General features: G+C 36.4%; 1 protein-coding gene across 1 annotated transcript; it reads right to left on the bottom strand.

Moving 5' to 3' along the window:
- Window positions 1-15,251: 15,251 nt before the first annotated feature.
- On the bottom strand, window positions 15,252-18,144 carry sox17 (SRY-box transcription factor 17). Its single transcript, XM_077201572.1, has 2 exons — window positions 17,701-18,144; window positions 15,252-16,290 (listed from the first exon to the last, which is right to left on the bottom strand). Exons 1-2 carry the CDS (start codon window positions 17,999-18,001, stop codon window positions 15,692-15,694), a joined length of 900 nt encoding a protein of 299 aa, XP_077057687.1. The 5' UTR covers window positions 18,002-18,144; the 3' UTR covers window positions 15,252-15,691.
- Between the last annotated feature and the right edge of the window lie 2,230 nt (window positions 18,145-20,374).

Raw genomic sequence — 20,374 nt, forward strand, 5'->3', positions numbered from 1 at the left:
ATCTGTATGGAAGCCCGTTTCCGCCATAGTTGAGAAAAAAAAAAGACTATCTAAGTCATAATAATGAGAAAGTTTCTCATAATTATGACTTAGTATCTCATTATATTGAGAAAGTTTCTCATTATTATGACTTAGTATCTCATTATATTGAGAAAGTTTCTCATAATAATGACTTAACATCTCATAATAATGAGAAACTTTCTCATAATAATGACTTAACATCTCATAATAATGAGAAACTTTCTCGTAATAATGACTTAGCATCTCATAATAATGAGGACTTTCTCGTAATAATGACTTAACATCTCATAATAACGAGAAACTTTCTCGTAATGACTTATTTTCTCGCACTTCTACGCATGCGCAAAGCAGTGGAGCAGAAAGGAGTGCCACGCTAGCGACATCCGCTGGTCAAAGCCGTGTAAATGCATCACAGCAAACATGGCACGATCTGCAAACCAGTTGTTTTCATTACAGTCGGTGTGAACTAAGAAGTGCAATCTGTAGTATCATAAAATAACATCAATTAAAAATCATCAGTATCTTCCATACTTTTCCATGCCCACGAAAAGGTGTGAAAGTGGAAAGCAGAAGCAGGACGGTTACCATGGTAACGAAGGACGCCTGCTTGTGCACACCGATGGTGTTACGTGAATTTACAAAACTATCAGATTAAAGTTGGATTATTACATTTATTCGTTTAGTTTAAGTGTAACATCTTCATAAAATATATGGGTATATGTGTTAATATGTTTTTAGAACACGTTTTTAGAACACTGAACCCTTCTGTGTTGCTGCTTGTTCATACACAGAAATACAAATGAATATTACAAATGTATAAAAGACTATCTAGTATGGAAGCCCGTCTTATATACTGATAATTAAGTTGGCTTGTGAGAGCCAACTTACTGATATTGTACTTAAACTTATTAAGTTGGCTTGTGAGAGCCAACTTACTGAAATCCTATTTAAACTTATTATTATTAAGTTGGCTTGTGAGAGCCAACTTACTGATATTGTACTTAAACTTATTATTATTATTATTATTATTATTCTGTCAAAAATTTACAACTCTATCTCCTCCTAGAGCTTTAACTCCACATACTCCAAACTCGGCACGGACACTCAAACTGTTCTGACTCGGTATGCTATATCTTTTCTAACTGATCGGACTTACGGTTTTCCTAAAAATGACGATCAAAGTCGGAAAAAACTCCCATTGACTTTACATTGCGGAATGTTCAGATTTTCAAACTCCCAAACTGTCAAAATTTCAAATCTAAATACCTTGAAGCCCTAGACTGAATCAAACTGCCATTCTATATACTATATGAGCCATTGAGACTCATTTAAACTAATAAACTCATATATCTATGACACTTATCTATCTACACTTAAACTCTTAAACTCATAATAAATTAATAAACTCTAAACTTGAACTCTTAGACTCATTTAAACTTATAAACTCTAAACTCATAAACTCATACACTTATAAACTCATACACTTATAAACTCATGAATTCAAACTCTTATGAACTCAAACTCATAAATTAATAAACTCTGAACTCTTACTCATTTAAACTTATAATCTCTAATCTCATAAACTCGTACACTTATAAACTCATGAATTCATACACTTATGAACACAATCTTTCTATCTCTCTTTCTTTCTTTCTCTCTTTCTTTCTAAATAATCTTTCTATATTTCTTTCTTTCTAACTAATTTTACTTTCTATCTTTCTTTCTTTCTTTCTAACTAATCTTTCTTTCTTTCTAACTAATCTTTCTATCTTTCTTTCTTTCTTTCTTTCTAACTAATTTTACTTTCTATCTTTCTTTCTTTCTAACTAATCTTTCTTTCTTTCTAACTAATCTTTCTATCTTTCTTTCTTTCTTTCTAACTAATCTTTCTATCTTTCTATCTTTCTTTCTTTCTAACTAATCTTTCTTTCTTTCTAACTAATCTTTCTATCTTTCTTTCTATCTCTCTTTCTAATCTTTCTTTCTAACTAATCTTTCTTTCTTTCTTTCTTTTCTAACTAATCTATTTCTTTCTAACTAATCTTTCTTTCTTTCTTTCTAACTAATCTTTCTATCTTTCTTTCTTTCTTTCTTTCTAACTAATTTTACTTTCTATCTTTCTTTCTTTCTAACTAATCTTTCTTTCTTTCTAACTAATCTTTCTATCTTTCTTTCTATCTCTCTTTCTAATCTTTCTTTCTAACTAATCTTTCTTTCTTTCTTTCTTTTCTAACTAATCTTTCTATCTTTCTTTCTTTCTTTCTTTCTAACTAATTTTACTTTCTATCTTTCTTTCTTTCTAACTAATCTATTTCTTTCTAACTAATCTTTCTTTCTTTCTTTCTAAATAATCTTTCTATCTTTCTTTCTTTCTTTCTTTCTAACTAATTTTACTTTCTATCTTTCTTTCTTTCTAAATAATCTTTCTATATTTCTTTCTTTCTAACTAATCTTTCTATCTTTCTTTCTTTCTTTCTTTCTAACTAATTTTACTTTCTATCTTTCTTTCTTTCTAACTAATCTTTCTTTCTAACTAATCTTTCTATCTTTCTTTCTATCTCTCTTTCTAATCTTTCTTTCTAACTAATCTTTCTATCTTTCTTTCTTTCTTTCTTTCTTTCTTTCTAATCTTTCTTTCTTTCTTTCTTTCTTTCTTTCTAACTAATCTTTCTATCTTTCTTTCTTTCTTTCTTTCTTTCTTTCTAATCTTTCTTTCAATCTTTCTTTTTTTCTTTCTTTCTAACTAATCTTACTTTCTAACTTTATTTCATTCTAACTAATCTTTCTTTCTAACTAATCTTTCTTTCTTTCTAACTAATCTTTCTATCTCTCTTTCTTTCTTTCTCTCTTTCTTTCTAACTAATCTTTCTATCTATCTTTATTTCTTTCTAATCTTTCTTTCAATCTTTCTTTCTTTTTAGCAACCACCCAAAATACCTTAAAACACCCTAGCAACACCATAGCAACCACCCAGAACACCCTAGCAACCACCCAAAATACCTTAAATCACCCTAGCAACACCATAGCAACCACCCAAAATACCCTAGAACACCCTAGCAACACCCTAGCAACCACCAGAACACCCTAGCAACTGCCTAGCAACCACCCAGAACACCCTAGCAACCACCCAAAATACCTTAAATCACCCTAGCAACACCATAGCAACCACCCAAAATACCCTAGAACACCCTAGCAACACCCTAGCAACCACCAGAACACCCTAGCAACTGCATAGCAACCACCCAGAACACCCTAGCAACCACCCAAAATACCTTAAATCACCCTAGCAACACCATAGCAACCACCCAAAATACCCTAGAACACCCTAGCAACACCCTAGCAACCACTAGAACACCCTAGCAACTGCCTAGCAACCACCCAGAACACCCTAGCAACCACCCAAAATACCTTAAATCACCCTAGCAACACCATAGCAACCACCCAAAATACCCTAGAACACCCTAGCAACACCCTAGCAACCACCAGAACACCCTAGCAACTGCCTAGCAACCCCAGAACACCCTAGCAACTGCCTAGCAACCACCCAGAACACCATAGCAACCACCCAAAATACCTTACAACACCTTAGCAACACCATAGCAACCACCCAGAACACCATGGCAACCATCCAAAATACCTTAAAACACCCTAGCAACACCATAGCAACCACCCAAAATACCGTAGAACACCCAAGCAAAACCATAGCAACCATCCAAAACACCCTAGCAACCACCTAAAATACCTTAGCAACCGCCAGGCAACCACCCAGAACACCTTAGCAACCCACTAGAAACACCCTAGCAACTTTAAATTACTTCAAACTATACTTCAAACTTTAAACTACTTTAAACTTTAAACCATTAAAACTTTAAACTTTAAACTTTAAACTTTAAACTTTAAACTTTAAACTACTTTAAACTTTAAACTAATTTCAACTTCAAACTACTTTAAAATTTAAACTAATTTAAACTTTAAACTAATTTAAACTTCTTCAAACTTATTGGTCCAAACTTTCACGAGCCAACTTAAAGTTTGTCTCGACGAACTTTTTCTAGTTATTATTATTATTCTTCTTACTCAAATTTACAACTCTAACTCCTCCTAGAGCTTTAACTCCACATACTCCAAACTCGGCACGGACACTCAAACTGTTCTGACTCGGTATGCTATATCTTTTCTAACTGATCGGACTTACGGTTTTCCTAAAAATGACGATCAAAGTCGGAAAAAACTCCCATTGACTTTACATTGCGGAATGTTCAGATTTTCAAACTCCCAAACTGTCAAAATTTCAAATCTAAATACCTTGAAGCCCTAGACTGAATCAAACTGCCATTCTATATACTATATGAGCCATTGAGACTCATTTAAACTAATAAACTCATATATCTATGACACTTATCTATCTACACTTAAACTCTTAAACTCATAATAAATTAATAAACTCTAAACTTGAACTCTTAGACTCATTTAAACTTATAAACTCTAAACTCATAAACTCATACACTTATAAACTCATCCACTTATAAACTCATGAATTCATACACTTATGAACTCTTAAACTCATAAATTAATAAACTCTGAACTCTTACTCATTTAAACTTATAAACTCTAAACTCATAAACTCATACACTTATAAACTCATACACTTATAAACTCATGAATTCAAACTCTTATGAACTCAAACTCATAAATTAATAAACTCTGAACTCTTACTCATTTAAACTTATAAACTCTAATCTCATAAACTCGTACACTTATAAACTCATGAATTCATACACTTATGAACTCATGAATTCATACACTTATGAACACAATCTTTCTTTCTCTCTTTCTTTCTAAATAATCTTTCTATATTTCTTTCTTTCTAACTAATCTTTCTATCTTTCTTTCTTTCTTTCTTTCTTTCTAACTAATTTTACTTTCTATCTTTCTTTCTTTCTAACTAATCTTTCTTTCTTTCTAACTAATCTTTCTATCTTTCTTTCTATCTCTCTTTCTAATCTTTCTTTCTAACTAATCTTTCTTTCTTTCTTTCTTTTCTAACTAATCTATTTCTTTCTAACTAATCTTTCTTTCTTTCTTTCTAACTAATCTTTCTTTCTTTCTTTCTTTCTTTCTTTCTAACTAATTTTACTTTCTATCTTTCTTTCTTTCTAACTAATCTTTCTTTCTTTCTAACTAATCTTTCTATCTTTCTTTCTATCTCTCTTTCTAATCTTTCTTTCTAACTAATCTTTCTTTCTTTCTTTCTAACTAATCTTTCTATCTTTCTTTCTTTCTTTCTTTCTAACTAATCTTTCTTTCTTTCTTTCTTTTCTAACTAATCTATTTCTTTCTAACTAATCTTTCTTTCTTTCTTTCTAACTAATCTTTCTATCTTTCTTTCTAACTAATCTTTCTATCTTTCTTTCTTTCTTTCTTTCTTTCTTTCTAATCTTTCTTTCAATCTTTCTTTTTTTCTTTCTTTCTAACTAATCTTACTTTCTAACTTTCTTTCATTCTAACTAATCTTTCTTTCTAACTAATCTTTCTTTCTTTCTAACTAATCTTTCTATCTCTCTTTCTTTCTTTCTTTCTTTCTCTCTTTCTTTCTAACTAATCTTTCTATCTATCTTTATTTCTTTCTAATCTTTCTTTCAATCTTTCTTTCTTTTTAGCAACCACCCAAAATACCTTAAAACACCCTAGCAACACCATAGCAACCACCCAAAATGCTCTAGAACACCCTAGCAACCACCCAGAACACCCTAGCAACCACCCAAAATACCTTAAATCACCCTAGCAACACCATAGCAACCACCCAAAATACCCTAGAACACCCTAGCAACACCCTAGCAACCACCAGAACACCCTAGCAACTGCCTAGCAACCACCCAGAACACCCTAGCAACCACCCAAAATACCTTAAATCACCCTAGCAACACCATAGCAACCACCCAAAATACCCTAGAACACCCTAGCAACACCCTAGCAACCACCAGAACGCCCTAGCAACTGCATAGCAACCACCCAGAACACCATAGCAACCACCCAAAATACCTTGCAACACCATAGCAACCACCCAAAATACCCTAGAAAACCCTAGCAACACCCTAGCAACCACCAGAACACCCTAGCAACTGCCTAGCAACCACCCAGAACACCCTAGCAACCACCCAAAATACCTTAAATCACCCTAGCAACACCATAGCAACCACCCAAAATACCCTAGAACACCCTAGCAACACCATAGCAACCACCAGAACACCCTAGCAACTGCCTAGCAACCCCAGAACACCCTAGCAACTGCCTAGCAACCACCCAGAACACCATAGCAACCACCCAAAATACCTTACAACACCTTAGCAACACCATAGCAACCACCCAGAACACCATGGCAACCATCCAAAATACCTTAAAACACCCTAGCAACACCATAGCAACCACCCAAAATACCGTAGAACACCCAAGCAACACCATAGCAACCATCCAAAACACCCTAGCAACCACCTAAAATACCTTAGCAACCGCCAGGCAACCACCCAGAACACCTTAGCAACCCACTAGAAACACCCTAGCAACTTTAAATTACTTCAAACTATACTTCAAACTTTAAACTACTTTAAACTTTAAACCATTAAAACTTTAAACTTTAAACTACTTTAAACTTTAAACTAATTTCAACTTCAAACTACTTTAAAATTTAAACTAATTTAAACTTTAAACTAATTTAAACTTCTTCAAACTTATTGGTCCAAACTTTCACAAGCCAACTTAAAGTTTGTCTCGACGAACTTTTTCTAGTTTATCATTAATATTATTCACTGCAGAGGGTGCCATATTTGCTGTGATGCATTTACACGCTTTGACCAGCGGATGTCGCTAGCGTGGCACTCCCTTCTGCTCCACTGCTTTGCGCATGCGTAGAAGTCGGTAGAAGTGCGAGAAAATAAGTCATTATTTCGAGAAAGTTTCTCATTATTATGAGATGTTACGTCATTATTATGAGAAAGTTTCTCATTGTTATGAGATGTTAAGTCATTATTATGAGAAAATTTCTCATTATTATGAGATACTTTCTCAATATAATGAGATACTAAGTCATAATTATGAGAAACTTTCTCATTATTATGACTTAGATAACCTTTTTTTTACTCAACTATGGCGGAAACGGGCTTCCATACATCTGGTTAGGACACGGTGTAAAAAAGGAATAACAGACCCTCTACTTAAAAAAAAAATACGGTCATGCTTTTTTAATCAACTGGGCAAATTTCATAAAAGAAGCAACATTTTGAGCAAAAGAGGTGATAAAATCACGTTTTTGTGAAAGACTACATCTGGATCATATTCAGAGCGATTCAAAACACAGAGTCGATCGAGTCCATCAACACCTCAAAGCTTCACAGTGTTCAACCGTTCATGGGTTCGACACTTCATTCAGAATGTTAGACAATTTAGATTTATATGCTGTTTAATGTTGATTATCGCGTCAGTTTACATAAGAGATTCCTCTTTTTTTGCATCTTCTTCACGTTAGGGTGACCACCACCAACAAATGTGGGACAATTATAAGTTTGTGTGGGACAATGTGGGACTATAACATAACCGGAAACTTATCTAACTTAATAAAAACATTTGTATTGTGCCTTTCAGCTGATAAAAATTCGTTGTTCTTTAGTCCCTTCCAGACACACCGTTACATCACATGTAACATTATGTCTTACATGACATTTAAATTCAACATCACTGAGCCCAAAGGCATCAGGCATCATGCAGATCACTATTTTTGAAACAGGTCTGACCAAGTCCAACTAAAATCCAACAAAATAAATAATGAACAAATAAAATATAAACCAACATGAATTTAGATCATTGACAGTCTTCTATATTAAGAATATATTACACCAAAAACGTTCATATTTTTAGAAAGGATTTGGAAACCTCAGCAGCAACAAGTTGATAAACTCCGTTAAATTTAAAATTTGATTTACAGAATTATCCATTTTTTTCCGACTGAAACACAAGAAACGAATCACTGCTCCACATTTTGATTGATAGCGTCACAACAACCCACTAGTGACCGTGTTTACTCCTGTGCTTTCAACCATAGGGGTTTAAAAACTGCTGTTGTATTTTGTACTTCAGGCGAAACACAGACTGATGAAAATGCGGGACATTTTCTCAATATGCGACGTGCGGGACAAGGGGTGAAAATGCTGTGCGGTAACGCAACGCGGGACGCGTGTGTTTTGATCAGGAGATTCTGTACTCTTTCAGAAGATGTGTTATAGCGCCCCCTACCGTATAACAGTGGAAACACGGGAAGCCGAAAAATTGCATCAATGACGGGGAAACATTTAATACCTGAACAACATAAAGATACAAAACAAAAGAAATGGGTTTTATGACATATATATTTGATAACAGAACTTACCAAACGTGCAAAACACTGCTGTGAGCTAATCTTGCTCGTTTTATGTGTGACGTTGTTCTGACCATCTGAAAACTCGTGATTATAAAGTGTGTAAAGGAGTCAAAACAATCCTGCGTTAAACACAAGCGATGATCTGTGTGAGACTGCGCTTCTCTCATCATGTATGCGGAGGTATTCATCGGGAATGTGTGTATCTATATTTAACCCTTTGCAGTTTTCCAGGCGCCGGTTCCAGATCCCCGAGCGAGCATTGCTTATACTGGGAAAACATCCAAGACATGTTTGGGATAAACATAGAATTTGTTTGATATGTCTGTGGACTCAGATAGTTACACACATGTACATGCATAGATGACATGAAGCAAAGCAGCCTTGCTGTGTTAATGATCTTTCTGTCACCCCCAACACGAAAAATGGGGTCAAATAAAAACAAAACTGCACATTTAAAAATGTTGATGGCAAAGTGTTTTTCAATTAACACATATTCATAAATTCATGAAAATGAAACCCCAAAATGACCCCAAACCCTTAATATGTTATTTTTTAGAGCAGTTTCACTGTCCAACAACGGTGAGTTGAAACAGTCAGTAATACCATAAAAAATAAGATTACAAACAACAGGACAAATACAATACAAAAATAACAGTTTACAATAATGTTCATTAGTTAACATGAACTAAGAATGAACAATATCTACAGAATTTATTAATCTTACTTAAAATTAGTTTCAACATTTACTAATATTGTATTAAAATCCAAGGTTGTATTTGTTAACTTTAGTTAATGCACTGTGAACAAACGAACAAACATTGAACAGCTGTATTTTTACATTAACATTAACAAAGATTAATAAATACTGTAACAAATGTATTGCTCTTGTTAGTTCATGTTAGTTAATACATTAATGTTAACTAATGAACCTTATTGTAAGGTGCTACCAATAAAAAAAATATATAAAGTTAAATATTTTACCCTATATACTATACAAAAATTGAATAATCAAATGTAAAAAATATAACTCTGCATAGTCTTTACTGTATGAATAAACACATTGATTATTATTAAAGTTACTAAAGTTATTCAGTGAATGATTCTCTCTTTGTCTTTTGTTGTTTGATCAACATTAATGACAGACAGGTTTATTTGTTATGCGGATGGAAGGAGAACCCAGGCGCAGACAGCAGATGACTTTTAAGGGATTTATTAAGGACAAAAACAGAAAACAAAACCCACGAGGGGGCAAAACAAGACAGGGTAGAACACACCAGACTAAGACAGGAACAAAACTAAGACAGGTACAGACACTTCTCGAATAACAGACTTCTCAATAAACTACTTACAGCTAGACTCACTCAACGTCAAACAGAGTCAAACAATGAACCGACACAGGACAGCAAACACAAGGGGATTATAAAGGGAACACTAATGACAAGGACAGGTGAAACTGACTAGACAATAATGACGAGACGAGGATAACAAGGGGGCGGGGTAACGAAACGAGACAACACAAGCACATCGCCCGAACAGCTGGCCATGCGCTTGCACACAAAACATGATTCTGTTATGATCCTGCCTCATCATGACCAGAGAAAATCTACGACAAGAGGGCAGAATCATGACATTATTAGGCTACTGTCACTTTAAGAGCGAATGCGCTGATCTAATATACTGATACACGCAAGTCAAGTCATCCTCATTTATATAGCGCTTTTAACAATGTAGATTGTTTCAAAGCAGCTTTACAGAGATAAACATATAATTTAAGGTAACAGAGATTGGTTTGGTTTTATAGTGGTTCTTGAAAAATGTTTTTTCCAGCTAAAGTTAGTTTTGATTGAATCACTTCCGTCTAAATGATCATTTGTTATTAAATTAGGGGCCGCTAAGACGACACCGTTCTCTCTAAACAGACTTTAAACGTGAACCTGTGATAGACGCTGATGGCGTTCACATGCGCATTAAGAATTGATTCTATAGTTATGTGCGTTTGAATATATGTGTGCAGGTTTGTAATTCCCTTCAAACCATGCCTAAACAAACTACTTGTCTTGTCTATAAATTTAGATGCAGAATTTTATTTTATTTGTTCACTTCAGGTAGGTACGCAAACCGAAAAATTCCACAAGGCTTTATCTGTAGAGTGGTATAGGGATCCTTCATTGGGAGAGGCTAGTTGGCACTTCAGCACTGCATTGTCATCGGGTCCAGGCGAAAGTCCTTCGTCAGATCTGGAAACGGCCTGGTTCCGGCAGGCTGCGGGAAAACCTCGGGATAAACAAAGACACTAAAATTAGCGTAGATGCCATTCTTCTTATGATGTAACGAGTACATCAGGATTTGAGGGAAGTGTTCCCAGTTCCGGCTGACCTAATCTAAGCAGCCTAACATTGAATTATAGAAGTCTATAGAGTGTTATGTGAATGCTAGGTCAAAGAGATGTGTCTTTAGTCTAGATTTGAACTGACAGACTGTGTCTGCTTCCCGGACAATGTTAGGAAGATTGTTCCAAAGTTTTGGTGCTAAATAGGAAATGGATCTACCGCCAGCAGTCGATTTAGATATTCTAGGTATTATCAACTGGCCGGAGTTTTGAGATCGCAATAGACGTGAAGGACTATAATGCGTTAAGAGCTCGCTCAAGTACTAGGGAGCTAAACCATTTAGTGATTTGTAAGTAATCAGCAATATTTTAAAATGTATACAATGTTTAATAGGGAGCCAATGCAGTGTTGACAGAACCGGGCTAATATGGTCATACTTCCTGGTTCTGGTAAGAACTCTAGCGGCTGCGTTTTGGACCAGCTGTAGTTTGTTTATTAAGCGTGCAGGGCAACCACCCAGTAGAGCATTACAATAATCTAGCCTTGATGTCATGAACGCATGAACTAGTTGTTCCGCATTTGTCAAGGAGAGCATATGGCGTAATTTAGATATATTTTTAAGATGGAAAAATGCGGTTTTACAGATATAGACACGTGACTTTCAAATGAAAGATTGGTATCAAAGAGCACACACACACACACACACACACACACACACACACACACACACACACACACACACACACACACACACACACACACACACACACACAGGTTTTTAACTGATGAAGAAGACAGTGCAGCCATCAAGTGATAAACCGTATTCTAGGTTATTACGTGAGGAAGTTTTTTGTCCAATAATTAGAATCTCTTTTTTTTCAGAATTAAGTAGTAGGAAATTTCTAGTCATCCAATTTTTTTATATCAACTATGCATTCCGATAATCTTGTGAATTGGTAAGTTTCGTCAGGTTTTGAAGAAATATAGAGCTGAGTATCATCAGCATAACAGTGAAAGCTAATTTCATGTTTCCTAATGATATCTCCTAAAGGTAGCATGTACCGAGTGAACAGCAGCGGTCCTAGTACTGAGCCTTGTGGTACGCCATACTGAACTTGTGATCGATAAGACATCTCTTCATTTACTGCTACAAACTGATAGCGGTCAGATAAATATGATTTAAACCATGCTTGTGCAATTCCACTAATGCCAACATAGTTTTCTAGTCTATTTAAGAGAATGTTGTGGTCAATGGTGTCAAATGCAGCACTAAGATCAAGTAACACTAATAGAGAGATACAACCACGATCAGATGATAAGAGCAAATCATTTGTGACTTTAATGAGAGCTGTCTCAGTGCTATGGTGCGGTCTAAATCCTGACTGGAAATCCTCGCAGATATCATTTCTTTCTAGAAAGGAACACAGTTGTGAGGATACTGCCTTTTCTAGTATCTTTGACAGAAAAGGTAGATTCGAGATCGGCCTGTAATTGACTGATTCTGTAGGATCAAGTTGCAAGAAATTTTATATTGCGAAACGTTACTTTAAATTCCTCTTTAGCGGCTCCTCGAGTGGCCCGGTGTCATGTTTCATATTACAATATTTACTGCACTTTTTTATTATCAAAAACTTTTCTAATCTTGACAAAATGCATATCGATGGAATGGTCTGAGACTCTGGGTTCCATATTTGGTCATTGTTTTTCTGAGAGAAGTGATATTTTGACAGAAATTTATACATTTGTGACAGAAGAACCCATAATAAAATCAACGGAAAGTGTGTGACTCGATGGATATTTTTAGTAAAGCGCAAAAACAAAAATTCTCATAGGAACTTCAATTTTTGTGATATCAACTTCAAATTTCAAACAAAACTTGAATAGACATGGCATTTCAGAGCATTTTCAGAGTAAAAAATATTTTGAAAAATTTATATTTTGTATAAAATAAAAGTACATTTGCTTTTGTTCTGCAACATTGGGATGATTGAATTCAGATTGATAGTTTCATAAACTATTATAAACCTCATTGATCACTTTTTCTTTCTTGCACAGACCAGTGGTGTTATTAACGCTTTATAAGTTTAATCAGTAAAGATAAATGAAAACAACACTCATTTTATAACTGCCAAAACTAAAAACAGTTTGGCAGATTTGGTGAATTTCATAACAAACATGAACAAATAAAAAGTAAAGTGACAAAGCTGATATAATTATTCCAATTTTAAAAAGCACAAGAGCGCCCCCTAAAGGCAGTGTGTGTGTGAAATGTCATTTTTGGGTGTAATGTAGAATGTCAGGTGTTTAAATTATTAATAAATATAAATACAAAAAATCTGTATAGATTTCATATAGTGTAAAGTATATTTTCATACACTATTCACCTTAAAACATTACACATGATTGGCCATCTCAGAAGCTTGATCTTTAATAAAAGAAGATAAAATACTGGTAAATCACAGGGGAATGCAGTTGAAGATAATTAGATAATATATATGGCCAGAAGCGAAGTGTGTGTTTGCAGTGACTCCGCCCACCGCTGTCTGATTGGTCAAACTGACGGAAGAAACCTGTCTGATAACACACACACACACACACACACACAGAAGACAGACGGGTGATGGGTGATGCTGGCTTTTGTTTTCTCATCGCATTTCAGCTCGGAGAGGAGTTTATTTTAAATAAAAATTAAGACAATTATGAAAAGTGGAAATAAAGTGCCTAATGGGTATTTATTCATATTTATAATGTATAAGTGTTAAGCTGCTTCGAAGGAATCTGTATTAAATAAAGTGATAAATAAACGTGAATTGAACTGATTTTGTGTGTGTCTCTGCTGTACTAGTACACAAGTAACGGAAAGGAAAAAAATAAATGTTTTAACACGTGTGTGTGTGTGTGTGTGTGTGTGTGTGTGTGTGTGTGTGTGTGTGTGTGTGTGTGTGTGTGTGTGTGTGTGTGTGTGTGTGTGTGTGTCACTATTCTTTAGGTGCAAATGTGGAACTTGTTTGATAAACAGGAACATCGGTGTGAAGCTTCTCAGATGTGTGTGTGAAACACATTTACACACATTCATACACACATACGCACACAAACACACATTCATACACACACATTCATACACACATACGCACACAAACACACATTCATACACACACATTCATACACACACACACACACCTACAAACACACATGTATACACAAACATTCATACACAAACAAACACAAACATTCATACACACACACACACAAACAAACACAAACATTCATATTCCGCACTCTCTGCATAGCCACACACACACACACACACACACACACACACACACACACACACACACACACACACACACACACACACACACACACACACACACTCAAACTGGACCTGTATCAACACACAGTTACGTTACAGACAAAAACACTTATTCTTTTACAATAAGTTAATTTTAGTCAGTATTCCTGTTACAATAAGTTACATTTATAGATTTACTCCACTAACACACACAAGTAACAAAAGAGTCTGTGTGTGTCAGAGATATTTATAGATGTAAGTGTGTAAATCAGTGTGACGAATATCTGGTTGTGTAATTGAGCTACTATACAGTGTGTGTCTATATTTATCATCAGCACAACTGGACTGGGATTGAGAACGAGCTTATGAACCTGATAAAGCCTGGAGACACATATTTACAGGATTATACATTCCTGTCACACACACACACACACACACACACTATCTCTCTCTCACTCACACATACACACACACACACTCTCTTACTCACACACTCGCACACACACACACACACTCTCTCACTCACACATACACAAACACACACACACACTCTCTTACTCACACACTCGCACACACACACTCTCTCTCTCACGCACACTCTCACACACACACACACACACACACACACACACACACACACACACACACACACACACACACACACACACACACACACACACACACACACACTCTCTCACACGCACACTTACTCACTCACACTTCCAAACACACACACACACACACACACACACTCACATACACACACACTCACATACAAAAACACTGATACACACAGAGAGAGTATGTGTTTGTGAGAGAGTGTGTGTGTGTGAGAGAGAGTGTGTGTGTGTGTGTGTTTGAGTGTGTGTGTGTGCGAGTGTGTGTGTGTGTGTGTGTCTGTGTGTGGGATGTATGTGTGTGTGAGTGTATGTCTGTGTGTGGGATGTATGTGTGTGTGTGTGTGTGTATGTGTGTGTGTGTGTGCGCGCGCAGAATAGAGTTAATATTAACAGAGTTTGACTCCAGGAGGAATTCATTAAACAAAGCAAAAAACACAATATTATGCTTTCCTTTTATTTTTCAAAAATACAAAAAAACAAAACAAAGACAAAATAAAATGAACAGAAATGTATTCTGTAAGAGTTTTACTGTACAGTAATTTTACACTGTCAATATTTACAGTATGAGTCAGGTAGAGTTTTACACCAGAATTATTATTCTCAGTGTTTGTCCCGCTTTAAACTCAAATGATGTTTTAATGGGTTCGGAACTCGAAACAAGCGAAGGTTCTCTGAAATCTCTACGGGGAATTACATTTTCATTGATCGAACGCTAGAAATAATTCATCAAGTTTTAATTCTAAAGAGCCCAGAATTTGCTGGACAGTTTCTACAGAGTTTTGCACCAGAAATATTATTTTCATTAGTGTTTTTTTTGTGCTGCTTTACAGAAAGATTGTACATTTTGAAACCTTAAATTATACTTTATTGCTGCCATTTCAATGGTTTCGGCTACTCATAAAAAGTGTGAAAGCAACTGAAGGTTCTCAGAGAAGTCCGCTCTACAGGGAACTGACCGAAAACTAGAAATAATTCATCAAGTTGGATTCAGTTTTGATCTAAACCAGCGCAGAACGGCTCAGGAATGAGTGTAATAATACACAGCGTTGCTGGCGTCAGACAGAGCGGTGGAGATCGGATCGGGAACATGAGGGACTCCGTAAAGCAGACAGTCGTCCATCATCAGACCCGGATCGGGATCGGGATCGGTGTTGTGTTTGAGTGAGGACTCCTCATACTGACGCTTGGAGAACACATCTCCAGTCGAGGGGAACGCGTGATGAGAAGAAGAGTTATACACACACACACTCTCATTATAAAGCTGCTGTGTGTCCGTCATCAGACTGAGCTGCGGCTCGGTGTGTGTGTAGACGGCGTGTGTGTCGGTGTGCTCCTGAAAGTGTGTGTATCTGCACGACGACTGGTGTCCGCTGAATCCCACCGGAGTCGAGCTGAAGGACTCGAACGCCTGGCTCTCGAAGTACGCGGGAAAACCCGGACCGGTCGGACCGGAGCGCAGGAGTCCCGAGTCCAGGCGCTTCACTCGTTTCCCCGGCTTGCGGCGCCGCGGGCGGTACTTGTAGTTGGGATGATCCTGCATGTGTTTCGCTCGCAGCCGCTCCGCCTCCTCCACGAACGGACGCTTCTCCGACACCGCTAACGACTTCCACGACTTACCTACAAATAACACCACAATAATGAGCATTAAAGAGACAGTGAGCGTTTAAATAACACTTTACAAAAAGGTTCATTACTAAACATTAATGTATGAACTAACGATGAGCAATACATTTATTACAGTATTTATGAATATTTGTTAATGTTCGTTATTAAGAATAATATACAGCGGTTCAATGTTTGTTCATGTTAGTTCACGGTAATGTTAAGAAATACCACCTTTGATTTTAATAATGTATTAGTAAATGTTGAAATGAACTAAGATTAATAAATGCTGTAGAAATGTCGTTCATTCTTAGTTGATGTTAACTAATGAACATTATTGTAAAGTGTTATCTATTAGTGCTTGCACTGTAGAAAGTGATCAGTTGACTTAACTTAAAAAAAGAGGAAACTCGTCTTGAAATTAAGTAGGCGAAATAAACCATGCGTAATTGAAAGAAATAAGTTATGTGGAATTTTCAACTTGACATAACTTAATTATGTCAAGTTGACAAGTCCACATAACTTAATTTTTTCAATTACGCATGGTTTATTTAAGTTAAGTTGAAGTTCACGTTTTAAGTTAAGTCAGCTGATCACAGTCTACAGTGAACACATCTCCAGTGTATAAACCAAATAAAACGTACAAAAAATAGCCGTAAAGTTTTAAGTACAATCAACTTGACTTAAATTACATTAAACTGACTTAAAAAAATGAGTTGAATCTTGTTCAGCTGAAAGTTGAAAACTGCTCAACTTATTTAGGTGAGTTAAAGCAACATAGAAACATATGTTGTCTCAACTTATTGATCATATAATTTTTTTTTTACGGTGAAAAAATGAAGGAAAATATCCATGAACAAAGAGCAGGATAAAAATACAATTCCAGAATGTTTGTCTCTTATTACACTTACTGATAAATAATTTAATTCTACATGCAAATCACATTATTATAAAACTAAATCACATGATACAAATATAAATATTATATTTGTACTGTCAGCATTGCTTATTCACTAATAATTGGTTTAACTTCGGTATATGGTATAAAAAAAGTGTAGAAACTGTTTTGCATTAACTATTTTAAACATTTTACACACATGTATGCATCTCACTTTACACATTCATGTCGAATGATATTAATACATGACATTAGATTCTACTTTTATTTCACCTTGGGTCAATGATAAACTTCCACGTGTATGGAAAAGTCTGGGTTCTTGTTTTATTTTGATGCATATTTCCCACATTACTATATTTAAAGCTGTATTTATAGCCTATGAAATTTGACTTTTAACAATCCAGCCTGGAAGACAAAGACTGAATATGTGATTTGAATAATTATGTTTTTGAACAAAAGCTGCTGATTTAATGAACCTCTCTCTTTGTAGTAAAACCAGTAGTAGCCTACACATAATGTGAACTCACCGAGTATTTTGCTGAGCTCTGCGTTGTGCAGGTCCGGGTTTTTCAGCGCGAGCCTCTTTCGCTCATCTTTCGCCCAAACCATGAACGCGTTCATCGGCCTGCGGACGCGCGCCTCGCTGTTTCCGCGCTTCGCTTTGGCTTCCGAGAGCGCGTGAAGCGCGTCCACCTCCGGCCATGCGCACTGTCGCGCGCCGGGCATCATGACTGAGCTCGTGCCTCGGCTCAGGCTCGGGTCAGGCTCGGGTCTGGCTCGGGTCAGGCTCGGGTCGTCACTGGCGTAACCCGCATCGGGACTGCTCATCTCCTACACGCGGCGCGCGCGCTTCTCCGGTGATCACCGATGATAAACTGGACTCTCTGGCCTGGAAACTTCCTTCACTGGATGTCCTCTGCTGGTTTCCCAGTGCTGAGCGCATACAGTATATTCAGCACTAAGGTCAGAAGTGCACACAGATTTAAACTCCACCAATAGTGACTCGTGTGGGCGGACCGAACCGAGCCGGGGAAGGTGTGAGAGACTCCGCGTTCACAAACACTGCGCGTTCACAGCGATTCTTCCCCCGTGACATTTCACTTTTTTATATTTAAAGAATATAAAGCATGTGAATCACATCAGCTAACAGAGCATATGTTTTGTGCATGGTGAAACGTCCTTATGGTTCCCGTTTGCGCCTTTATTTATGACTAAAATGCATTGCATAGCTCGTGATTTAACTTTTACTCAAGCATTAGAAACACTTCTATTTTCTTTATAGGAGGCATATGTTTAAACCGAATGTGTTAGTAGTATGTGTTAAGACGCTTTTTTATTTGTCATACTGATAAAAAAAGGTTCGATCGTAAAAGCATGTGAATAGTAATCCAGCCCGGTCTCCTGAAACTGTTCACCGCGCACAACACACATGCAATGTCAGGTGAAGTGCGCATCTAAAGCACGACTTTCATTTCTCGAGTCATTTATATGCCAACAATTGTTTTTTCGTGCATATGATACGTAGTTTTCGCGTGTAATACGCAGGTGCTTTGTAATTGTTTTATAATTTGTTTTATAATCTTAGATAATATGTTCTGGGCTGTATGTAAAGCACTTTGGCCAACTTAGGATGTTTTTCAAACGTGCTATATATAAATAAATATGATTGATTGATTGACTCCACACCCGTGTCCAAGAGGTTTGCAGTGCGTATATCACTCGCAAGCAAAAACTATTTTTGGCGTATAAATGGCACGAGAAATGAAATTCGTGCTATAGATACGCACTTTCATGAGATCGTGTTGGAAAATCACATCACCTGACATAGCATATGTTTTGTGCATGGTGAAAAGTTCTGCTTCTGTTTGCGAGTGTTTATTTATGACAAAAATGCATTGCATGAATCGCTTTAACTTTTACTCAAGCAATAGAAACACTTTTATTTTCTCTCTAGGAGGCATACGCTTAAAACGAATGTGCTTTTTATTTGTCGTGATGATAAAAAAGTGCAAGCATAAAGACTTTTTGTAATTTTAAAGTGATTTAACTTTTATTTCGCAAACTTTTAATCGTTGGTTGTCTAGTATTAAGAGTTGCAATTAAAATGTTTGTCTCACGGATGCGATAATGTTTGGTTTAGGATTAATATCCTGCCAGTAGATTTAACCTGAATTTGCAAACAGTAGTAGGAGGATTGTCACACACTGATAATGAAGAGAAAGGTGTTGCATTGTATTCAGAGAAGGAACTCTCATGCCTTTGAATTAAGTTCTAGTCTCTGAATATTAAGTAGTCGTTATGTAACTTCAAACTCTGGGCTTTAACGTTAGTGATTGTTGAACTGGCTTTACTTACAGTATAGGTGTTTTACAGTACTTTACAGTGTTTTGTTTTATCGAATGCAAGGTAAATTAAATTGTTATCGTATTAAAAACAAACTATTTATTGAATATTGGGGTCTGATAATATTGTTGCCTCAGTAAAGGGTTTGTGTGGTGTGATGAGGCTTATTGCTTAAATTAACGCTGTAAAATGAGCATTTAAATGGTAAATGTTGACGTTTTGAGAACTAAAATGTCGCTGTCCGCTCGTGAGCAGTGTTACCGGAGCAATCGGGAACTTTACCAAAACCACATCCTATTTTCTGGTCACCTTGATTTGAATTTTTTTATTCTCTAACTCTTTGTGTTATAATGGCTTCATGATTGTATGATTATCAGAAGAGCATCATACACATAAACTGGACACGTGTAACGCCCTCTGAAATACATCGACTATTTTGCTTGTGAAAACCATGTGTGTGTGTGTGTGTGTGTGTGTGTGTCTCTGTGTGTGTGTGTGTGTGTGTGTGTGTGTGTGTGTGTGTGTGTGTGTGTGTGTGTGTGTGTGTGAGAGAGAGAGAGGTGAGTGTGAACACATATACAGCTTCCGTCTGACTCATGTAAAGTCCCCCGGCTCTCAGGAGCCAGTGCTATTGTGTAATTCCCCACAAAGGCCTGGCGACAGTGTGTGCGTATATTCATAAATGTGAGTCTATGTGTAGAGCTGTCTGTGCATGAGGGACAGGGTGTGTGTGTGTGTGTGTGTGTGTGTGTGTGTGTGTGTGTGTGTGTGTGTGCGTGTGCGTGTGTCTGAAGGCTCCAACGCCAAGGACAGGAAGCAGTTTGTGAGGGACAGGAAATGCAGGCTGAAGCACTAGCC

This window comes from Siphateles boraxobius, unplaced genomic scaffold, assembly GCF_051911475.1.
Source record: "Siphateles boraxobius isolate OS27281-9 unplaced genomic scaffold, OSU_SipBor_1 48, whole genome shotgun sequence".
Classification (NCBI taxonomy): domain Eukaryota; kingdom Metazoa; phylum Chordata; class Actinopteri; order Cypriniformes; family Leuciscidae; genus Siphateles; species Siphateles boraxobius.